The sequence below is a fragment of the Nelumbo lutea genome, chromosome 4 (assembly GCF_056320005.1).
Source record: "Nelumbo lutea isolate HS-2025 chromosome 4, American lotus-T2T, whole genome shotgun sequence".
Lineage (NCBI taxonomy): Eukaryota > Viridiplantae > Streptophyta > Magnoliopsida > Proteales > Nelumbonaceae > Nelumbo > Nelumbo lutea.
In genome coordinates, this window is record NC_142687.1 from 5,884,717 (window position 1) to 5,908,520 (window position 23,804).

Here is a 23,804-nt window from a genome sequence, read left to right on the forward strand (position 1 = left end):
GTGGTTCAAAGCACACTGGGTAGCAAAAGGCTACACGTAAACCGAAGGCATGGGTTACACTGACACATATGCTCTTGTGAAAAAACTTGTCACTATTCGATGTCTATTGTTCCTTGTTGCGGCATGTCACTGGGAGCTTCACCAAATGGACGTCAACAATGCTTTTCTACATGGAGCATTGCAAGAAGAAGTCTACATGCTACCACCACCAGGAGATGCATGTGTATGTTGTCTTAACAAGTCCATATATAGCCTGAAACAAGCTTCAAGAAAATTGGTTTGATACCTTAGCGCAAGCATTAAAGCAATGGGGATTTGTGCAATCTCTTGCTTATAGTACACTCTTCACCATGACCAAGCTGTGATACTTTCTTGTTGTGTTGGCTTATGTTGATGACCTTGTGCTAGTTGGGAATGATCCTTCTGCCATGGGAGCCTTAAAGTAGTATCTTAGCGATTGCTTTCCCATCAAGGACTTTGGACATTTACATTATTTCTTGGGCATTGAGGTATCTCATGATGATGATCGCAGCATATTTCTTAGCCAACATAAATACATGTTGGATATTCTAAAGGATGCTGGAGTGATTGCCTATAAATCCAACCTATTTCCCATGGAACAACACCACCACGTTCAACATGATTCTAGACCACCCATTGATCATCCAACTCAATGTAGAAGATTGGTCACCTCATTTATCTAACTATAACGCGACCCAAGATCACTTACTCAGTGCACATCTTAAGCCAATTCATGGCTGCTCCGCGCCAACACCATCTGGAAGCTGCAATGCATATACTTCGTTATTTAAAATCTTCCCCAAATCATGGCCTTTTTTTGCCTTCACAAAATGATCTTGTCATACAGGCCTACTGTGATTCCGGCTGGGCTGGCTGCCCGACTACTCGTCGATCCACCACAAGATACTTCACCACCCTTGGCTCTTCTCCTCTTTCTTGGAAGATAAAGAAGCAATCCACTATATTTCGTTCTTCTGTATGGCTGCAACCACTAACAAACTATTATGGCTGAAACGTCTCTTTCATGATTTGGGCCTCTATCATGCAGAGCCTATGCAACTCTACTGTGATAACAAACCAGCCTTTCACATTGCTGTTAATCTTATTTACCGTGAACGCACAAAGCATATTGAACTTGATTGCCACTTCATCCGCCGGCACATTCAATCCGAAACCATTGTTAGTGCACATATCTCCTACAAGTTACCAGCAGATATTGAAGGTCTTGGGGCGTGACCAGTTTCAAGCTTTAGTTCCTAAGTTGGGCATCACCCAAGTTCATGCTCCAACTTGAGGGAGCGTATAGCAGCAAGTGTAAATCCGTTGGAACAAATTCTGTTAGTCCAGCTGTCTAATTGGACTGACAGGTTGCATTAGTTAGAACATTGTCTCAAGTCGATTTATGTATCTATATATACGGGACTCTGTAATAAACACAAAATACTCTTTCTCTGTTTCTCAGTTGCATCTCGCAATTTTATAGTTGGTTCCGCAACAGTCCGCAGTTGAGCGAGGGAAGAAGCATCAGATATTCTTTTAATTCTTACTTGGTTATTTAGCTACGCTGCAAGTTCCATCTCTCCTTGGGATATACGATGGCGGTTCTTCCAATTCTTCAGTTTGAAGAGAAGATCATTGAAACGGTGAAGCAAAACCCTGTCGTTGTTATAATCGGAGAGACTGGTTCAGGGAAGAGCACGCAGCTCTCGCAAATATTGCACAGAAATGGGTACACCAAATCTGGAATCATTGCTGTCACTCAGCCTCGCCGAGTTGCCGCAGTCTCGGTTGCGAGGTAATTTCGTCTAACTCCTTTCTCTTTTGCTTTCTTTTTTTTTTTCCCTTCCTGCTATGACAGATCCTTTACTCCTCTAAATAGTTTCGAATTGAAACGTTGGAATAGCCAGAACTAGGTTTTCGAGTTGGATATCAGGTACAATTGGAGTTTATGTGTCTAACATTTGGAATCCTTTTTATGTTAGTTTATGAGTGTAAAAATCAATAAGTGCAACGGAGCTTCACTCATGGACTTTCAGATGGAATTAGCTTTCTTTAGCTTCTTTGCTACTTACTCTTGTAATTTATGTTCTCCTATTATTGAATTCAAAACGATAAAAATTTTCAATTAACATCCTGCTTTAGTTGATCATTAACTAGTAAAGCTGATTTGCTACTCTTGTGCCATTTTCTTCTTCTAAGTCAACCGAAGAAGCTGAAGGAGGATATCTGTTCAAGTCTGTAGATAGTAGATACAATGAGGACAGTTTTGGTTTCCTCATCTCAAAATAATTTCTCTATTTGATTTCCATTTTTGGCCTTTTCCACTCATTATAATAATAAATTTGGTTTGCTTGTCAATTACAATATTCAGTTATTCACCCGTGGGAGTGGTGAACGAAAATATCATGCTACACTACAGATTTTTTAAATTAAACCATTTGACTTCTTTTCTCATTGGTGCACAGGCGTGTTGCACATGAACTTGGTGTTCAGCTTGGTGAGGAAGTTGGCTATGCCATTCGATTTGAAGACAGGACATCAGAGAAAACATGTATCAAGTAATGCCATAGATTCTTATTTGCAAAACTTAATATTATATTCTTTCCTTTTTTTTTTTTTTGCCTTTTTGGTTGTTAAAATATTGGCATCTTATGCATTGTAACTTCAACTTGGATTTAAACTTGTGGAATCCCAGATATCTTACTGATGGTGTTCTCCTTCGTGAGAGCCTTTCTGGCCCAGAGCTAAATCAGTATTCAGTAATTATTTTGGATGAAGCTCACGAGAGGAGTCTAAACACGTAAGTTTCATTCTCTATATTTCTTTAATGTTTCCTGCTGATGGAATGCAGTGGAGTCCCTGTTGCTTCTTCATTTTCATCTTTGATACCCTAAACATTTAGGGGAAGAGTTGTATTGTATTTGCTTCTGAGATGTAACTCTTTTTTAAACCAGATTCATGCATTACTTTGGAGAGCATATAGAACATTCCATGCAATACTGAATTATTGATGTGGTTATAATCAGGACCTCAACCTAATAAATTCAACACCCCAATACTCAAGACACTGTGTCAATACTTTGCACTTGGCATTTCTTTTAACATACTGAGGATGAAGTCATAAGTGTTAGGACCTAACAGTGGCATGAGAATGGAAAAATCCAATAAGGCAGCAATACTTTGATTTGCCAATTTTTTTGTTTATTATTTTTACTATAATTTTATATTGGTTATGTCATTTAATGTTTATGTATGGCCAAGTTGTTATGCCATAAGTTCCAGAGGTTTAATATGTTGGATGCCTAAATGCTTGTCACCCATGTCAGGTATGAAGGTAGAAGTGATATGAGATTTGTTTCTATATCTGTTTATGCATTTATATTTTGCATGTATGTAAGGGTGCTAGACTTCTGGTTGGGTTGGGAATTTGTTAAATTTTTATTGGGTCTGAACCCTAATCTGAGCCCAATTTAATTGAAATTCTTCAAGTTGAGCAATCTGCCTCACAGCCCCATGTATGAGGTTCAAATGCTATGCTAAATTTGTTTAGTATTATATTGAGTTTTTCATTTTGTGCTACTGTGTATTTAAAGTGAGCTAGATATTTAAATGCATTTATATGCAGTGATATATTGCTGGGATTGATGAAGCGCTTGGTTAAGATGCGTCCCTCTAATCTGAAGGTTTTGATCACTTCGGCAACTCTGGATGGTGAGAAGGTTTCAAGATTCTTCTCCAATTGTCCAATACTGACTGTGCCTGGAAAGTTGTTCCCTGTGGAAATCCTATACTGCAGTGAGCGTCCTACAAGCTATCTTGAGTCTTCTCTAAAAACTGCTCTTGGTATGACAATAACTTGGATCCATACCTTGTATTAGCAGTTTATGACATGACTTTTTTCACCCTTATATAGATAGATTGGTAATTATTGTGTGATTTTGTATGATACTGCTTAGTTGTGCCTATCTCTTAGAAACCTGCATAGTTTTGTGAGCTTTTAATCTCTATTTTTGTGGTTTTGTTCCTTGTGTTCAATATTAGATTGTTCCTGGTATTCCAATGCATTAAAGATGATATACATGTTATTTGTTGAATATTAAAATAATGTTCATTTTAAGGAGCTTCAATTAAAATAGCTTCACTGTCAATCTGTCCAATATAGTGGAAGAGAAAGAGAAACACATACATAACAGAAATGGAAGTAAATACACCTTACCAGTGAGGCTGCTGTCTTGTGATTTTTACAACCGCCCATTTGATTTTCTAGAATTCAGTGTTAGGCCAGGTCTTGCTTTGTTAAGATGGTCCTATACCCTCAGATGCTTTGCTTATTCAGGTCTGCAACATGGAGCTTGGAGGGGCCTTTGATGGTAAAGCAAAAAGTTCTCCACTATTTACCTGTGATTCTCCCTTGAAGGCACACGGGTATAGGATCTGGTGAATTCAGACTTTTGAGGTTCGGATCTGAGATGGAGAATCAAGAAGGCAAAGTTGATAAAATTTTCCGATCTGAGTTACTTATAGAAAATGATGTAATAAACTAATTTTATTGTAAAATTTCTGCGTAGAAATTACAGTGTCTAGAAATGATACTTCAGAGAGAAAGGAGAAGCAATACCATACTGATATGCAGTATAGGATTTTTTCAATTCCACATTTCAACTCTAAATTCCATAACAAAAAGAGGGTGCCTATTTATAGATTTAAATCTATGGGGTCAGCTCTTTACTTCTAAAATAAAATAAACCAACTAAACTACTAAAAGATTATTGATATAAAACTAAATAATTAAATGATTCCTAAGCATCTAACTACTTGACCCTTAAGGATACAATGCTGTTTCCAATTAAAACATTACAAATAAAATGGATGCAACTTTCAAAATCAACTTAGGTTCGCAATATCTTGGTAATTTTGGACTGGTTACTGACATATCATAATGATGGAATTAAATTATTTCAGTCCAATAAGTTTTGATGGATCAAAACTTAGAGCTACAAGAAAAGTGATATGATCACAACCCTTTAAAAAACCCTAAGAACCCACCTATAGGATTCTTCTGACTGTTTTTGACTATTTAGACCATTAAAGCTATTCCTGCGATAGTTGTAAATAATATAATTACTCAAAAAGGGACCCATAATTGAAAAAATCCTAGAGTTACGAAACTGCCACTGGAGAAAGAGAAACCGGGAAAAGCTTGATTTTCTTCATTTTGATGTATTGCATTATTCTCTGACAGAGCTGGATTGATGTCTTTATGGGGTTTGGTGGTTGAGAGGTTCCACAGGAAGCTGGTCTGATCTGATAGAAATTGAGATATTTTTGCTAGTTTGTAAAATTGTTTTGATTCTTAGTGCACCACCAACCTTCCTATCTTATACTGCCTTGTATCCAATTGGATCAGAATATACTAGAAGGGTTTTCCTGATTGCCCTGAATTTCCTAGAGAGCAGGCATCAAATTTAGCTTTGCTGCACCCAAGGAAGGTGGAACCCAGCTCTGAATTATGGATGGTTTTTCTTCTAGAGTTAGCTATAGAAACAAAATACCAGCCTCCAAGAATGTCTTCAACAAAGAACTCTCTGAACTTGTCATTGTATGCATCCAATGAGCCACTTAACTGTAATGATGTCATTCAATCTCTCTGGCTGTGCACCAAATTCCTGACAATTCTCGCATTGCTTTCCACCTAAACCATTCATAGAATCATTGCCGGGAAACATCTCTATAAAATCTTTCCTAGCTGATGAGGAGAAGAAACAAGTTTCAAAGAAACTTATGGAATTAACACCCTCTGGACCTGTGGTCCAGAAGTTTCTGGACAATTCAATATTTTTTGCCATATTTCTTGAAATTTTGCAAAGATAAAGAGTTTTGTGTTTTGAAATTTTTTGCCAGAGGATGTGAGCTCAACTTATGGGTGGGAGTCCACTTCTCCCCCAAGGTGGAGGTGATGAGTTCATCCAAGAAACATGTTCTCTGGCCTAGTAACCAAAACCTCTGAAGAAGTGTAAATTTTGTATTTTTCAAAGATCCTAGGAAGAAACTGAACTGTCATTTCTACTTCTGGTACTTCTGGGTATCTGGTAGATCTTCAAAGTTGGGTAACAAGTTTGTTATTTCGTGCAGTAATACTATGATAGAAATTAACTGGCTGTTTTAATGTTAAAGCAAAAATGCTAGTTTTCTTTAATTGCAAAATCTCTACTCTAAGTTTGAGCGCAATGCAAAATATCAAGGCTAGGTTCTTCATTGAAGTGGATTGCATATATTCTCATTCTTTCTGAAACTGCTAGTTGTATGGAATTATTCTTCCATATGCACGCTTTGTGCTTTGAGATTCTGCACTTCTGGGAATCATATAGAACTCCTGTCATTCTAGTGGACAGGAAGGGAAGGCATTCTTTTTAAGTTTTCGTTTTCACTTGGAATTGTTTACAGTGCTAGATCTTAGGGTCTCTCTTCTATTACCTTGAAATATATTCTTTTTTGGTTGTAGAGACTAATTTGTGAGGTTTATCCACTGAACCATTCGTTTCTTCATAGATATACATGTTAGGGAACCAGAAGGAGATGTCTTAATATTCATGACAGGACAGGTGAGAAATTTTAGTTTTCTTTATGAATGTACCTATTAACTACTCAGGAATTTTGCATTTTGGTACTTGAGAAACTTTTAGCAACATTTTCCTGACAAAATTCATGGGGACCCTTACAGGATGATATAGAGAAGTTGGTAAGAAAGTTGGAGGAGAGAGTGCAAGGCCTGGATGAAGGGTCTTGTATGGATGCTATAATCCTTCCACTTCATGGCTCTTTACCACCTGAAATGCAGGCAAGCTTTCTCCATTTTTGTTTTTAATTAGCTAAAATTTGTAGATGAAACCCATTGTCGGTAGCTTTTGTTTTGCTTTTTTAAAGAAACCTACTTTTGTGGGATTGTTTCAGATCAAAACTCACTGCACACACATGCACCAGTTAAACGGTAAACCCTATTTGTGATAGGCACATGGAGAGCCTCATAACCTATTATCTATGCAATTAATCTAGTCATACTTCATATATTTCTTGAAACTTATTTATCTAATTAAAGTTATGCACTATAAAAGGGTGGGATGCCAAACTCAGGAGAAATCCAAGATGGAAAGATCATAAAGGCAGGACTGGAGCTAGCTTATATACCTTCCTTCTCTAGATCGGGTTCTGTAGTGGTGAGCCATAGGCTGGGAATCTGGGATAGTTGTATTTTGGAAGTACAGGCAACAATTGGAATAGTGGCTTGGGAATATAAGAGTTCAATGTGCTATTTAATGAGAGGGTAAAAGTTAGTTTTGAAAAATTAAGAGAACTCTAAAATGTAATTACTGAGACATCAGACATGGGAGATGGTGTTAGGCCAATGGCAGCAGCCTAAGTCCAGAAGGGCAAGTCTCCTTCCCTAGTGAATCATTTCCCATGCTACAACATTGTCTATGACAGAGGGCCCAGGCACCAGTTCATCAATTCAAGTCAGACCGTAGTTAGCTACAAATGAAAGAGTTTCCAAGTTCCTCTCCTTGTTCTAGAAAGAATTTTGGCATAGAAGGCTGTGCTAAGCTATCTTTTTGGACCATTTTTAAATTAAAAAATTGAGGACTTAGAGGCCTCTTATCAATCAAACAAAATTCCATTCTGAAATTTGAATAGGTGATGTAGGATTGGAGGAGAACATGCTATGGGGATTAATATGGTGGTTGAAGAAAGGGAAAATTAGGGATTTGAATTATGAGAAGGAAGAGATTCAGATCTTCGATTATCAAAAAAAAAAAAAAAAAGAGATTCAGATCTGAAATAGAAAAGAGAGAAAAGAAATAATGCTCTTTTAAAAGAAACGGGAGAAAAGAAAAAGATCATGCCATTAGCCCCAGGAAACTTCAAAATAAAATATTATTTCATTAAATCATCTCTAGATTTCCAATTATAATGATTCTATTTACAGACTAAATGTGAGAGAACGGGTCTCCCTTCGAAGAATCCAATTTCAATTATGAAACTGATACACAACAACTTATAACTGCTATAAAACTAAGACAAACCCATAGGTAACTGATTTTGATCAGAAAAGAACGGTGAAGGAAGGAGAAGAGGAAGGGAGAAGAGAAGAAGAGAAGAAGAGAAGAAGAGAGAAGAGAAGATTGGAGTCCAAAGAAAAAAACTTGGCTGGCAGTGCCAGTCCTTTTATTTATACATTAGGGCGACCATACAATAATAAAGAAAGATAGAAAGACAAAAGTGCCCGTGTGGCACATAACCAAAATTACATCACTCCCCCTCAAGTTGGGGCGTAGATATCAATCATCCCCAACTTGTCACAAAGATTATAGTGTCCCAAGGAGTTTAATCCTTTGGTAAGGATGCTTGCAAGTTGTTCCTCAGAGCTGATGTAGGGAGTGCATGCTTCTCCTTTTTCCAAATTTTCCCTGATGAAGTGTTTGTCAACCTTTATGTGTTTGGTTCTATCATGGAGAACAGGATTGGCTACAATGCTGATAGCAGCCTTATTGTCACTATAAAGCGACATAGGATCACTGAGAGGAAAACCCAATTCACCCAAGAGACTCTTTATCCATAGTAGTTCTGCCACACTATGGGACATGGCCCTGTATTCAGCTTCTGCACTAGATCTGGCCACCACACTATGTTTCTTACTCATCCAAGTCACAAGATTTCCCCCAACAAAGGCACAATAGCCATTAGTGGATTTTCTATCGTCCACAGAACCTGCCCAATTTGCATCGGCGTAAACGTCAACTCTCATATGCTCATGTTTTTCAATAGGAGCCTTGTCCCAGAGAATTTCTTCAGGTATCTAAGAACTCTGTTTGCTGCCTCTAAGTGTGTGGCCTTGGGAGCATGCATAAACTGGCAAAGAACACCCACTGCATATGCAATGTCAAGTCTTGCCATAGATAGATAGAGAAGTCTGCCCACTAATCTTTGAGTTTGCTTTGTGTCTGCTATGGGCTCATCATTGCAGTCCCCAACCTGTGGTTTACATCCATAGGAGTGTCAATAGGTTTTGCTCTAAGCTTCCCCGTATCTTTCAAGAGATCTTGGATATGTTTCCTCTGGGAGATGAAGATACCCTGATTAGAACGGGCAACTTCAATCCCAAGAAATAATGTAAAGACCCCAGATCCTTCACTTCAAATTGAGTGGCTAAGAATCTCTTCAATCTCTGCATCTCTGAGTCCCAATCACCAATGATAATAATATCATCGACATAAACAATCAAGGTTGCCATTCTTCCTTGTTCTCTCTTCACAAAGAGTGTAATCAGACTGGCACTGCTTAAAGCCCATCTGTTGGACTGCCTTGTGGAACCTATTAAACCAAGCCCTTGGAGACTGTTTTAGGCCATATGGAGATTTCTTCAATCTACAAACTCTTTGTTCATTTCCCTTGGCACAAAAACCTGGAGGCTGGGTCATGTACACTTCTTCTAAGTCAACATTTAGGAAGGCATTTTTAATGTCCAGTTGATGAAGCTCCCAATTTAGATTTGCTACTAAAGAGAGAAGTACCCAAATAGAATTCAGTTTTTTTATAGGGGCAAGGTTTCTACATAATCAACTCCATACACCAGTAAAAAACCTTTTACAGCTGCCCGGGCCTTGTACTTCTCCACTGTGCCATCCGCCTTATGTTTCACAGAAAATACCCATTTGCACCTCACATGTCCCTTTCCCTCAGGCAGATCTACCAACTCCCATGTGCCATTTTTGTGAAGGGCATTGATCTCCTCCTTCATTGCATCTGCCCACTCAAGAACAAGTAAAGCTTCTGCAACACTCTTAGGAAGGGGAACATTGTCAATAGCAGAGAGGAAAGCACTGAAAGAGGGTGAAACATTCTCATAGGATAAGGAATGAACCATTGGGTGGTGTGTAGTGCATGATCTGACACCCTTCCTCTTAGCAATAGGAAGATCCATATCACACTTGGAAGAGTCAATATCAATGGGTTTAGGAATATCAACTAGAATAATAGTACCTGGGTGTGGTGATGGATTCAAGCCCTGAGAGTTCAATGGCTAGGTTGCACAACTTCAGGATGCTTTGTGTCTGTTGAACTTTGTTGACCCCGGCCTTGGCTTTTGTACTGCTGTCTACGAAAGACCCGAAATGGAGGAGGGTTAGGAGGAGAAGGCAACAAAACCTGTTTTTGTTTCTCCTCACTTGAACTCTCTCCCTGAGGAGAAGCAAAAAAGAAAGGAACATCTTTAAAGAAGGAGACACTAGACATCCATGGATACAAAGTACTTTTTGGAAATAGGATCAAAGCAACGATAGCCCTTTTGGGAGAGAGGGTAGCCAAGGAAAACACAAAAAATGGCTTTGGGATCCAACTTACCACGGGTAGGAGACAAATCATGGACAAAACACTTACACCCTAAGACACACATAGGTATAGGAAACAATAGAGCTGTAGGGAAGATGAATTGATGAGGGGACATGTACTCCAAGAAACGAGATGGCATCTGGTTGATAACATAAACCGCAGTCATAACATCATCCACCCAGAACCTTTTGGGAACATTCATGTGTATCAGCAACCCCAAGCAACCTCTAGACGATGACGATTTTTTCTCTCTGCAACCCATTATGTTGAGGGGTTTTGGCACGAGCTACGATGAAGAGAGCCACAAGTTTCAAAAAAATCTGTGAGGTCATCATGAAAATACTCTTTAGCATTGTTCGATTGGAAAATTTGAATCTCTGTTTGAAAATGTGTGTATACCATATGTTGAAAAGCTTTCACAAGTTTATGGACTTCTTCTCAAGAGTGCATAGGGTAAACCCACGTATATTAAGAGAAGTCATCAATGAAAGATATGAAATATTTGTAGTCATTTTTCCGTTGAAATATTTATAGGTCCCCAAACATCAGAATATATAATGGAAAAAGGAACTTCTGATCTTTTATTACGTAAAGAAAATGAAGTTCTACAATGCTTGCTTAGCTGACACACTTGATACTGAAAATTATTTATTGACACTGACTTAAACAATTTTGGAAACAAGAACTTCAAAGACTCAAAGGACATATGACTCAAATGATTGTGTCACAAAGTAACTTGACTCTTATTTGACTGACTCAAGGACTCAGAGGCTACAAGACCAACTTTATTCTCCAGCACATAGAGACCATTCACCATGTTCCCTTTACCAATCGTCCTCCTGGAGGCCAAATCCTGAAAGACACAGGATTGAGGAAAAAAGGTTATTGAGCAGTTCAAAGAGTGTGTAATGCTGCTAATAGATAAATTAATAGGCAACTTTGGAACATGTAAAACATTTGATAGAGGTAGGCCAAATGGAAAAGATATAGATCCTCAACTAGCAATGGAGGAGAAGGATCCATCATCTAACTTCACTTTATCTTTGCTAGAAAGAAGGGTGTATGATTAGAAAAAGGTTGACTTACCAGTCATGTGATTGGAAGCACCAAAATCAATAATCCATGGAGATTCGGAGGTATCAGTAGACACATGGAATGCAAAAGCTAAGTTACCTAAGGAAGAAGCAAAAGAGGTTGAAGGAGTGGGTCCAAAATCATCTTGTGTGAGAGCACTACCATATTTCTCCAAATGGTCACAGAAGGCATTGATAATATTATCCTTGAGATCAGAACTAGGGGGGCAATCCTGGGAGTTAACAATAGTACATCCACTTTGTGGCTCATGAGAGGCCAAGTTAGCCGAGGTGAACTTTTGATTTGGTTTCTTTTTTGTTCTTGTGCTGATTTTTTACTTAGGTCCTGTGCCCACTTTGGCTTTCCATGCAATTCCCAACATGTCTCCCGTGTGTGTCGGGATTTCTAACAATGAGTGCACCATAATTTATCTTTATCATCAACCCTTTTTTGACCATCTCCCTTTCTTGCTGAATTGGTATTACCTCTTACGGCTAAAGCAATGGTCTCCCCCTCAAGGGGATTCATGGCAGATTTTCTACTTTCCTTAGATTGAACTAGTGCATACACCTATTGGACAAATGGAAGATCCTTGCTGCCCAAAAACCTGAACTCGAATGGATTTATACACGGGATTAAGCCCCAACAAAAAAGCAAACACTCGCTGCTGTGAAACTAACTGTTTGTAAGCTTTGGCATCCTTCTCACTCTCCCAATCAATGTTTTGATAGTAATCTAACTCTTTCCAAATAGATGTGAGGGCAGAATAGTAGGTGGATAAGCTTCTTTCCCCTTGTTTACATGTTGCAGACTCGACTTGCAATTGATAGATTCTAGCATAGTGCTCTGCTTGGAGTAAGTTGACCTTGCTTGTTCCCATATTTCCTTGGCTGTCTCAGCCCACGTAAAATTCTGCTTAACCGATGGTAGCATAGTAATCAAAAGCCATGACATAATTGTTGAGCAAGAGCAAGTGAAGAGAGGAGAGGAGAAGAGGGAAGAGAGATGAGTCGAGTGACTGAAAGCCCTCCAGAACTTAGGGGGCGAAAGAATGATTTTATTATTTATACTAGTACAGTCGAACAATATAAACAGAGGAGAAATTACAACAATATCCTTATGGTACTAAATCTGAATACATAAACAACTGACAACACTCCCCCTCAAGTTGGAGTATAGATATCAATCATGCCCAACTTGTCACAAAGATCATGATGTCTGGAAATGTTTAAACCCTTTGTAAAGATGTCTGCAAGCCGGTTCTCAGAAGTGACATAGGGGGGGTACACACTTCGCCTGTGATAACTTTCTCTCTGATAAAATGCTTGTCAACTTCGATGTGCTTTGTTCTATCATGTAGCACCGGATTGGCAGCAATGCTTATAGCTGCTTTGTTATCACAAAATGGAGTTATAGGTTTGGTCACTGGGAAACCCAACTCCCCCAACAAATTCTTTATCCACATGCCTTCAGCAACCCCGTGGGCCATTGCACGATATTCAGCTTCAGCACTGGATCTAGCTACCACATTTTGCTTTTTACTCCTCCATGTAACAAGGTTCCCTCCTATAAAGGTGCAGTAGCCATTGGTAGACTTTCTGTCACTTTGGGATCCAGTGTAATCTGCATCTGTATAAACTTCAACTTTCAAATGTCTGTGCTTTTGAAACAACAAACCAGTACTCAGATACTTCTTTAGATATCGAAGGATTCTCTCTACTGCTTCAAGATGAGAAGACCTAGGAGCATGCATGAACTGACTGAGGACACCAACAACATATGCAATGTCTGGGCGAGTCATAGAAAGGTATAACAATCTCCCTACAAGCCTCTGAAACTGTTTCACATCCTTGAGCGATTCACCACAATTGTCACCTAATTTATGGTTGGGGTCAATGGGAGAGTCAACTGGCTTCACCCCCATCTTTCTAGTGTCCTGAAGTAAATCTAGGACATATTTCCTTTGAGAAATGAAGATACCCTTCTTTGATCGGGCAACTTGAATTCCAAGGAAGTATTTGACAGGTCCTAGCTCCTTCACTTCAAACTGAGTGGCAAGAAAAAGTTTCAATTTCTGAATTTCATCCTCCCAATCACCAGTAACAATTATGTCATCCACATATACAATTAGAGCAGCAATTTTACCCTCTCCTTTTTTTCACAAACAGTGTGTGATTTGATTGACATTGCCTGTATCCTTTCTGCTGAACTGCCACATGGAATCTGCTGAACCAATCTCTTGGTGATTGTTTCAGCCCGTATAAGGACTTCTTCAACTTGCACACTTTCTGTTCATTGCCTTGGGCTAGAAAACCAGGAGGTTGAATCATGTACACTTCCTCTTCAAGGTCACCATTCAAGAATGCAATCTTGATGTCCAGTTGGTGTAAAACCCAATCCAGATTAGCCACAAGAGAGAAAAGGACTCTAATGGAATTCATCTTGGCAACGGGGGCAAAAGTTTCTGCATAATCAACTCCATACACTTGAGTAAATCCCTTTGCCACTAAGCGAGCTTTATACCTTTCCACTGTTCCATCAACCTTATGCTTGACTGTGAACACCCATTTACATCCAACTGGAACCTTTCCCTTAGGAAGATCAACAAGTTCCCATGTGCCATTTTTGTAAAGGGCATTAATTTCTTCCCTGATGGCATTTGTCCATTCAGGAACTGAAAGAGCTTCTGCCACATTCTTAGGGATAGGGACACTGTCAATAGAGGTAAGGAAGGCACGGAATGAGGATGAAATGTTCTCATAGGAGACAAAGTTGGAAATGGGATGTTTAGTGGTGCACAATCTAACACCCTTCCTGTGAGCAATAGGACGATCAAGATCATTAGCAGTAGAGGAATCATTTTCAATAGATTCAAGGACATCATTGGGAGCCAAAATACCTGAGTGAGTATGATCCTCCCCCGAGGAGTCTGGTGGCACTTGAGGTACAACTTCCGGATTCTCTACAGCTCTTGAATTTGGTTGGCCTTTGCGACGACGAGAAAAAACACGAAAAAGTGGAGGGTCGGGGAGAGAGGGAAGCTGAACCAGTTTCTCCTCATGCCTACACTCCCCCTGAGGAGAAACAGGATAGAAAAGCTCATCTTCAAAGAAAGAAACATCCATGGAGACATAGAATTTACGAGAAACAGGATCAAAACAACGGTATCCCTTTTGAGTGAAGGAGTAACCAAGAAGTATACAAGGGATAGCACGAGAATCCAATTTCCCACGAGTGGGAGACAGATTTTGGACAAAACACCAGCAACCAAAGACATGAGGAGGAATAGAAAGAAGGGGAGCCTTAGGAAAGAGAAGTTGATGTGGGGCTTTGTACTCTAACCGACGAGAGGGCATACGGTTTATAAGGTAAGTGGAACAAAGAACAACTTCAAGCCAAAAACGTTTGGGAACATTCATATGAAGTAGTAAACCTCGAGCCACTTCAAGGAGATGTCGGTTCTTCCGTTCGGCCACACCATTTTGTTGTGGTGTGCGGGCACAAGAGCTACGGTGAAGGGAACCATGGGAAGCAAAAAAGTCCGTGAGATCACTATGAAAAAATTCTTTTGCATTGTCTGATTGGAAAATTTGGATTTCAGTTTGAAATTGAGTGAAGACCATTCGCTGGAAATCTTAAATGATTTTTGATACTTCTTCTCTGGTTCGCATCGGGTATACCCAAGTATATCTAGAATAATCATCAATGAGGGTAATGAAATACTTGTAGCCATTCTCAGATGGTAAAGTAACAAGGCCCCACACATCAGAATGAACAATGTGAAACGGAGATTCAGATTTACTATTTCTTTGAAGAAAATGAGTTCTACAATGCTTACTCAACTGACACGTTTGACAAGAAAAATCAGAAACAGACATTGACTTAAACAGTTTTGGGAATACAACTTTCAAAGACTCAGAAGACAAATGACCAAGACGATAATCGTCCTTATTCTCCAGTATTATTCTCCAGCATGTAACATGAAGACCGACCTTATTCTCCAGCATGTAAAGTCCATCAGCCATACGACCCCTACCAATCGTCCTCCCCGAGGCCAGATCCTGAATCAATGAGAAGGGAAAAAAGTCACTGAGCAATTCATGGAATTAGTAACACTACTAACAGAGAACAAATTAATGGAAAAATTTGGAACATGAAGAACATCAGAAAGGGTAAGGCCAAGAGGAAGAGAGAGAGTTCCTTGACCAGCTATGGAAGAGTATGATCCATCGGCTAGTCTCACTTTGTCTCTTCCAGAAAGAGGGTGATAGGTTTGAAAGTAAGAGGACGTACCAGTCATATGTTTTGATGCTCCAGAGTCAATGATCCATGGAGAGTCAGGGGTGTGAGAAGCAACATTGAAAGCAGTGGCAGGGTTACCTGACGTAGATGCAAATGAGGTTGAGGGAGGAGTATCCATCTGACGAATTTCTCTACCATAAAGCTCTAAATGGTTATGGAAGGAATTCATAATGTCCTCCCTCGGGTCAGGTCCAATGAGATGTGTCTGAGTCACAGTATGGGGGGCTGATTCTCCCGACTAGCCATGTTGGCCATGTGATGTTTCTTTGTACTTTGCTGTCCGTACTTCTTATTCACCTTTGAACCTTGCTTCTTAGTCAGGTCTTGAGCCCATTTTGGTTTCCATGAAGATCCCAACATGTATCTTTGGTGTGTCGGGGTTTCTGACAATGAGTGCACCACAATTTTTCCTTATCTTCTGTTTTTTTCTGGAGATCTCCTTTCCGGGAAGAAGATCCCACACCAGTAGATACACCTCCTTTTGCAACTAACACAACAGCCTCCCCACCAAGGCTGTTCATCAAATTTCTCTTGCTTTCTTCAGATTGTACAAGAGCATAGACTTCTTGAACAGAAGGGAGATCCTTAGAGTTGAGAATCTGAACCATGATAGATTCATACATAGGATTCAGACCATGTAAGAATGCAAACGCCCTTTGCTGGGAGACAAGCTGTTTGTACTTCTTAGCATCCTCATCACACTTCCAATCCACACTCTGGTAGTGATCCAACTCCTTCCAGACAGATGTTAAGTCAGAGTAATAGACCGATAAACACCTCTCCCCCTATCTACAAGTAGAAGATGTTGCCTGCAGTTGATAAATTTTGGCATAGTGTCGCAATTCTGAATATGTAGACTTTGTTTGTTCCCAGATTTCATTCGTTGTTTCAGCCCACATGAAATTCTTCATGATTTGAGGTTGCATGGAAACCAAGAGCTAGGACATAACAATACTGTTCTCCTGATTCCATCTATCATATTCAGCACTCCTAGAGGATGGTTCTTTTATCCTCCCATTAATATAGCCTATCTTCCCCGTTGCAGTGATGTATAATTTGATCCTTCTTGACCACTCCAGGTAATTTAAACCATCAAGAGGGACAACAGCCATGGGAAAGGATAGGTCACCCCCACCCATTCCATTCAGCATTGAGGAAACTCCAGATGTGGCTGAATCTTCACTGCCCATGATATCTGAATAAAAAGTTGAAACAGCAACCAAAAAAAGCACAGCCGTACAAGACTATTTCAGATATAGGTCCTTCTGACCACCGGTTTCACTGAGAACAAAAGAAAGAGCACTGCTGTTGCAGTACAAGAACATGTCCTTCTGACCTACAACTTCACTGAGAATAAATAGCAAACTGAACACTGTTGTTGCAGTACTGAAACAGGTCCTTCTGACCTACGGTTTCACTGAAACAAGTCTGCACACTGCTGTTGCAGTACAAGGACAGGTCTGAATGACCTACTTAGTAGGGCTTAATAAGATTAATGTTGAGCAGACAATTAGTCGGCTAAAACAGACCATCAACAGTCCACAATACCAACAACAAAAAAGTTTGAATACAGTTACTGTGTTAAGGAATACAGTCGCTTAACAGTAGGGCAGCCGAATAGTTCATCAGTCGAACAGACAACAGTAGGGTAGCCGAACAGTCATCAAACAGTTCAGCAAACAATAGGCATCCGAACAGACAAGGATGATAGTCCACAAACAATAGGCATCAAACAGTTCATCAGTTCATCAGTCGAACATACAACAGTAGGGTAGCCGAACAGTCATCAAACAGTTTAGCAAACAATAGGCATCCGAACAGACAAGGATGATGGTACCTCTTTTAGTTTCAGATGATAGTCTCCCTTATGGTAAACCAGAACTCCTTGACTGTAAACCAGAGCTCCTTCTACGAATCCTCAAACAATAGGCAGCCGAACAGAAGATGAGCAGAATAAGGAAAGCAGCAATTTCTGAAGACAGAACACCCTCTACGAACTGCAAACAATAGTCTCTCTACAGTCGAGCAGACAGGAGGAGCAATCTTTGGGCTGGAAGACGAATAGACTCTATAACTTCTAGGTTGAACTGACTTCACCAGATCAGGAGTTCGATTGGAGACAGCACTGGATGCAACAGTAGTTAGCTTAACACCACCCTTCAGGCTTGGACGACTTGCTCTGATACCATGTTGAGCAAGAGCAAGTGAAGAGAGGAGAGGAGAAGAGGGAAGAGAGATGAATCGAGTGACTGAAAGCCCTCCAGAACTTAGGGGGCGAAAGAATGATTTTATTATTTATACTAGTACAGTCGAACAATATAAACATAAGAGAAATTACAACAGTACCCTTATGGTACTAAATCTGAATACATAAACAACTGACAACAATAATCATGCAGTTCTCCTAGTCCCACTTATCATATTCAGCAGTACCAGCCCTAGGCTCCTTCACTTTTCCATTGATATACCCCGCCTTACCTCGAGCTGTGATGTACATCTGCATCTCCTTAGATCATGTCGTATAATTTCTGCCATATAAGGGAGTAATAATTGTTGGAAAACTCATAGAGTCATGACTACTGTTCATTCCTCCTGGAGTGAAAGAGGTTCTAGAAGTTGCAGTCCTCAGAGGCCATAACAGAGGCTGCTATCAGAGGTTTCAGACCTACAACTCTTCTCCCACAGTCCACGCACTCAAAAAACACACAGCCCTCACTGTAAGGTTTAAAAAAACTGTAAACACAGTAACACAGTGCCTGCTTTCACAGGTTCACAGGTCTAACTGACCTCACAAGGGCTAGGTTAAGCCACATAATATTCACAGGTCTAACCGACCTCACAAGGCTAGTTTAAGCCACACATAACATCTACAGCTATTCTGTTGTACCTTTCCATCTAAACCAGGTCACACATGACCTACACAGGTTCTTCACCCACATAGATTTGGATCACCGACCCACAGGAAGCAACTCAACAGGCTTACACCATTCAGCTAAGGCAGATTTTAGTATGTTCTTGGTGACAGTACCAAGAACCAATAATAAGAACACTTCAGTCTATGTTTCTGATCAGTTCGACTGACTTCTGGAAGTTACAGTCCAGAGAAGAATGGAAGAGAAGAAGAAAAACAACCACCGACCTCTAAGAAGACCTCAGTCAATCATCTGCTGCTCTCTGAAAGTGTTTTTTCCAAGTTTCTGTTTAAAGATAATGGAACGGGATCAACTGAACAGTTCTCAGGGCAAGGTCGAACTTGTCTTCCTCATTCACAGTCCAGATATGCGATTGGAATAGTTTCAATCAGACAAGAATACTTTTACAGAGCACTGTCCCTCTCTGATACCATGATTTCGATCAGAAAAGAACGGTGAAGGAAGGAGAAGAGAAGATTGGAGTCCAAAAAGAAAAAAATAAACTTGGATGGCGGTGCCAGTCCTATTTATATGTTAGGGTGACCATATAATAATAGAGAAAGATGAAAAGACAAAAGTGCCCTTGTGGCACATAACCAAGATTACATCAGTAACCTATAGGGACACTCAAGTAAGGACTCTAACTCCTAAACGAGTCTGAATACCCATTATTAATCCTACTAAAACTAGCTTATATTGTAAAGACAGCTGACATTACTTAAAATAGTAAATCACAAATTTCCTATGAATAATAATTAGAGAATTATTAGAAATAGCATGCTTGACAATTACTGTAAATAGTAATTTTGATTTATCAGCAACAATAAATTTCTTGATGGTTACCAATAAACTAGAAAACAAATTTGAAGACTCAAAGATACCAAAATCAAAAACACCAAAAACTATGAAATTTCATTGGATGAGGAATTGGGACTTGGGAGAAAATTGATTTCTCTCTATTATAGTTCTTTCCTTGCTTCCATGCACGCATCAATAGCACTGATGTGGATTGGGACATGAGAAGAGGAAGGAGGATCTCATCTTTTTTTTTTTTTAATTTTTTATTTTTATGAAAGATGTATTATATTAAGAAGAACGAAGATGCATAACACCAGTTGGGGGGGGGGGGGCGGGGTTGAGTGAAGAGGCTATTAGCATTGGCCACAAAAGAGATGGTTGGTCATGACCAGCCGAGCTGGGATTGGGTTTTGAGCTTGATCTTTGTTCCTAACTGTATCTGGAAGAAAAGAAATATGAAGTTACTGGTTATTGACCAGAACGGTTCTCAGGATTGTGGATTTTAGTTTTTTTTTTGCTGTTTAGGTGTTAGTGCTAAAAGAGTCCAACAGGTTCTATGAAGTCTTGAGTGTTTATTATTGTTCTCTTTTTGAATTTTCTAATATTTTGGGAGAGCAGCCTTAGTCTCTTCGTGTAATTGGGGTTTTATCTTTTTTGTTTGTAATTAAACTTCTTTGACTATAAATCAATATATATATATATATGACGAAGTTCCATTTCTTTCTTCATTTGCTTTCTTTGGTTTTATTTCTGAAATGGCATTTGTCATCTACTGCAATTGGTCAAGTGAATTTCTGCTTATTGCTTCAGTCTTGGTTCAAAATATATTATCAGGTTATGAATTGGGTACACAAAGCACTACATAAAAAGAGGTTATTACCCAATGGTGGTCCCAACCATCTGGGGTCTTGGGAGGTGGACTTGATATGGACCTATCCATTGGCATTTTTTGGACAATGTGGTTTCTCTTTTCTGGGTCCCTTCTTTTTTTTTCTTCATTATATTGATTTGTCTGGATAAAACCCAGTTATTTCTGTACAACCAACTTGGAATTTTGATTTTAACACAATAATATGCCACTGTAATGACCTTAGAAGCTATTAGATTTCATAATTATTTTTTATATTGATTGTGCTTTGTTTATTTTGGTCCTAGGTACGTGTATTCTCTACAGCACCTCCAAATTGTAGGCGTTTTATTGTTGCCACAAACATTGCAGAGACTTCCTTGACTGTGGATGGTGTTGTGTGAGGATTCGTTCTTCTTTTTCTTCTACTTAATTACAAGTTAGTTTATATGGTTTCTTCTCATAAAAAAATGTTTCTGATTCACCTTCTTTTGAGCAATTTTGTAGAAATTGTTGTCATGTAATAAAATGCAGAGAGACTATAAAATAATAATAAATCATAGAGAGTTGAATTGAATTAATTTGTGTATTGTATTGTAGGTTGTAAGGTTATTTGAATTTTTCTAGAAAATTTTCAAACTATTATTTTACCATATTTTCAATCCACACTCACCATAAGTAGGGGTGTAAATGGAATTTGGTCATCCGCTTTCGACTTCGAGATCCGATATAACTGAATCGAATTTGGATAATCCAATTAATTTAATGGTCAAATTTGAATGTATGCTGATTCAATTCAATAAATATTCAAATTTGATTAGGATATAAATATAATATATATTAATTAATATAACATATATTAACTAAACAACACACATATATAATATTAGTTACAAGTGCCCCATGGGTATCAAAAAAGTTACTGCAAAAGTCTGCAAAGTGCGAACATCTCATTTATTGATAATCCAAACTCTTTTGGTAATCTTCCTTCTATCTCTTCTCTCCCGTTTTCCCTCCCTCTCTGCAAATCTTAGTCGATTTTGATTTTCATGTCATTCTGATGTTCACATCAATGTTCCAACTTCTCTACAACTTTAGAACTCTATTGTTCATGGTGTTTCAATGTGGTCTTAGTCAATGTTCATGATGATGTTCTGATGTTCATGGGGATATTCTGTGTTGCAATTAGTGAATTGGCTGCTGATGTAATTTTTCTGTTGTGTGTTCTTGTTGATTATTGTTTGTTACTTATAAAAAATTTCCTCCCAGCGTTCTGATTTTCTGTTGTCTTGTTTTTGTTCTAATGGTATAAATAAATTTTTTTATAACAAAATTTCCTCATGGTTACATCCAAAAATTGTAAGCATATTCACATAACTGTCCCTGACAATGGTGATTTGTGGGTCAAAGTGGTAGATGGGTATCAAACAACAATTCTAATATGTAAAGTGGCATTTCTAGCTTCTTTTCCTCTTCTCATTTTACTCAAGTATTATCTTACCCAAAGGAGGAGTTTTCACAATAATGCCAATGTGGCATATTTTGGACTAATACTGCTTATTTCTTTTGACATGTCATATCCTTTCAAACCTTTTTCCCGTGTTGTAAATGAAGCCTGTGCAATTCAATGATGATGTAACATATTGGAATGAAACAAGTTCTTGTTCTAATGAATTTAGAGTCCTTTGAAACCTTTTTCCTCTTCAAAAGAAAATTTATTATATACAAGTACAGAGTTCCATCTGCTTTGTTCACCATCTAATTTCCTGTTAAGTTAGATACTTTTCTAGTTTTTTTATGCCTTAATATTTGACATATGACCTTCCAAAAAAATTTCACCTGTTGATCATGCTCAATCCAAGTTATTAATTTTGCTTTTTCAAATATGATAGGTATGTTATTGATTCTGGATATGTGAAGCAACGCCAATATAACCCATCAACCGGCATGTATTCCCTTGATGTAGTCCAAATCAGCAAGTAAGCAATTTCATTGACATTTAGGTTGATGCTCCAACAGACATTGTTCTTAAATCTCTGTGTTATTATCCTTATTGCTTCTATTATGATGTCAACGTTTGAATGATTTTCTCATTTATTCTGTTTTCATTTAAAGCTTTTTTTCCTGTGTGAAAGGCATTCTCCTTTTCAGTAAGGTACAGCAGTCTATTTTATTAATCATTGGAATAAAGTTCAATGTGTTCAAGTATAATCCATATAGTCCTGTACAACAAGTTACTACAGATAAAGATTTTAATTGACTCACCATAAAAATACAAAACAAGAAGAATGTAGCTTAAAAGTCAAAACACATGATCACACAATATATGTCCTTTTTATCAAGATCCAAGTGTACATTGGTCCAATGATTCTTATCAAATTGCATCCTCTTGATTGGGATTTATTGAAGATATGGCTGTTTCTTTCCTTCGAATCTGGCCACAATCGTACAGTGAATAGTTCTTCACGTCAGATATTCTTTCTTGCTTAGCTTTTTGATGTTCCAAACTCTCCACAAGCTCCTTGATGGAAAAGGGGTTGATGTTGGATGGGTGGGTTGAAGAGGCTGATTTATGAGTGAGAAAATTTAAGGTCTGATAATGGATTCATAGAGAGGGTATATATGGTTGTAGAGACAATGGAGGCATTTCAGATTTGTAAACTGAGAATTAAAATGATGTAATAGATGTTTAATGCAAAAAATTCTGGATAGCATTAGGCTAGAAAAGGTATGTAATTAGAAGAGGAAGAAATATGATTTACACTGCCATGGAGAAGATCCAGCAGGGAAATAGATAGAGATAGAGATTTAAGGGATAGTGTTAAAATAATTTAGTTGCTGATGTTAGGGCCTGTTTGGATAATTAAAGTGTTTTTTTAATTTCGTTTTTTCTTTCTGTTATGTCTGTTATTGTACTCAGGGGCACAAGGGTCTTTTCCCTTGTTATTTCTGCCCTATATATATTAAAATAAAGACTGGCGCCGCCAGCACTGTTACATTGCAAAACCCTTCTTTCTTCCCTCCTTTCTTCTCTTCTCTTCTCTTCTCTTCTCTTCTCTTCTCTTCCTCTTATTTCTGGCCGGCCTTACTGTCAATATGGTATCAGAGCGGGAATACTGATTAAAGAGAGCAGATCGAACAAACTTATTGAGAGAACAGATCGAACAGACTAGCAGAACCTGGGCGGAACAGAAATCTGATTCGGGACTTAAAAAACAGCTACAACTGTTTCAGTTCTCCCTGTTTTTCTCTTCTTTACCCTCCTTGGTCATGTGCCAAGTGGAAACCCAATGAGTCTGGGCAGCTGAATGCTGTTGAATCTGTGTACCCGTTTTTTTGGATCATGTGATCCTGTTCATGTGTTAAGACAACTGTAGGTCAAGGATGACCTGTCTTCTCAATGGTTTGATTTGACTATAAGTAAGAAGGATCTCTCCTGCTGATTAGTGGCTGTTAGACATTCTGGA

The 23,804-nt window shown here is 38.7% G+C and overlaps 1 protein-coding gene across 1 annotated transcript in view; it reads left to right on the top strand.

The window, feature by feature from the left end:
- LOC148853585 (RNA helicase family protein) overlaps positions 1-23,804 on the top strand; it is a 67,709-nt gene continuing 43,905 nt past the window's right edge. The window contains exons 1-8 of the mRNA XM_088982166.1: positions 1-1,816; positions 2,487-2,579; positions 2,717-2,821; positions 3,647-3,864; positions 6,571-6,623; positions 6,743-6,859; positions 20,646-20,737; positions 22,230-22,316. Of these exons, the coding sequence (XP_088838292.1) occupies positions 1,617-1,816; positions 2,487-2,579; positions 2,717-2,821; positions 3,647-3,864; positions 6,571-6,623; positions 6,743-6,859; positions 20,646-20,737; positions 22,230-22,316 (965 nt within the window). The 5' untranslated portion in view covers positions 1-1,616. The remainder of the gene's footprint in view (positions 1,817-2,486; positions 2,580-2,716; positions 2,822-3,646; positions 3,865-6,570; positions 6,624-6,742; positions 6,860-20,645; positions 20,738-22,229; positions 22,317-23,804) is intronic.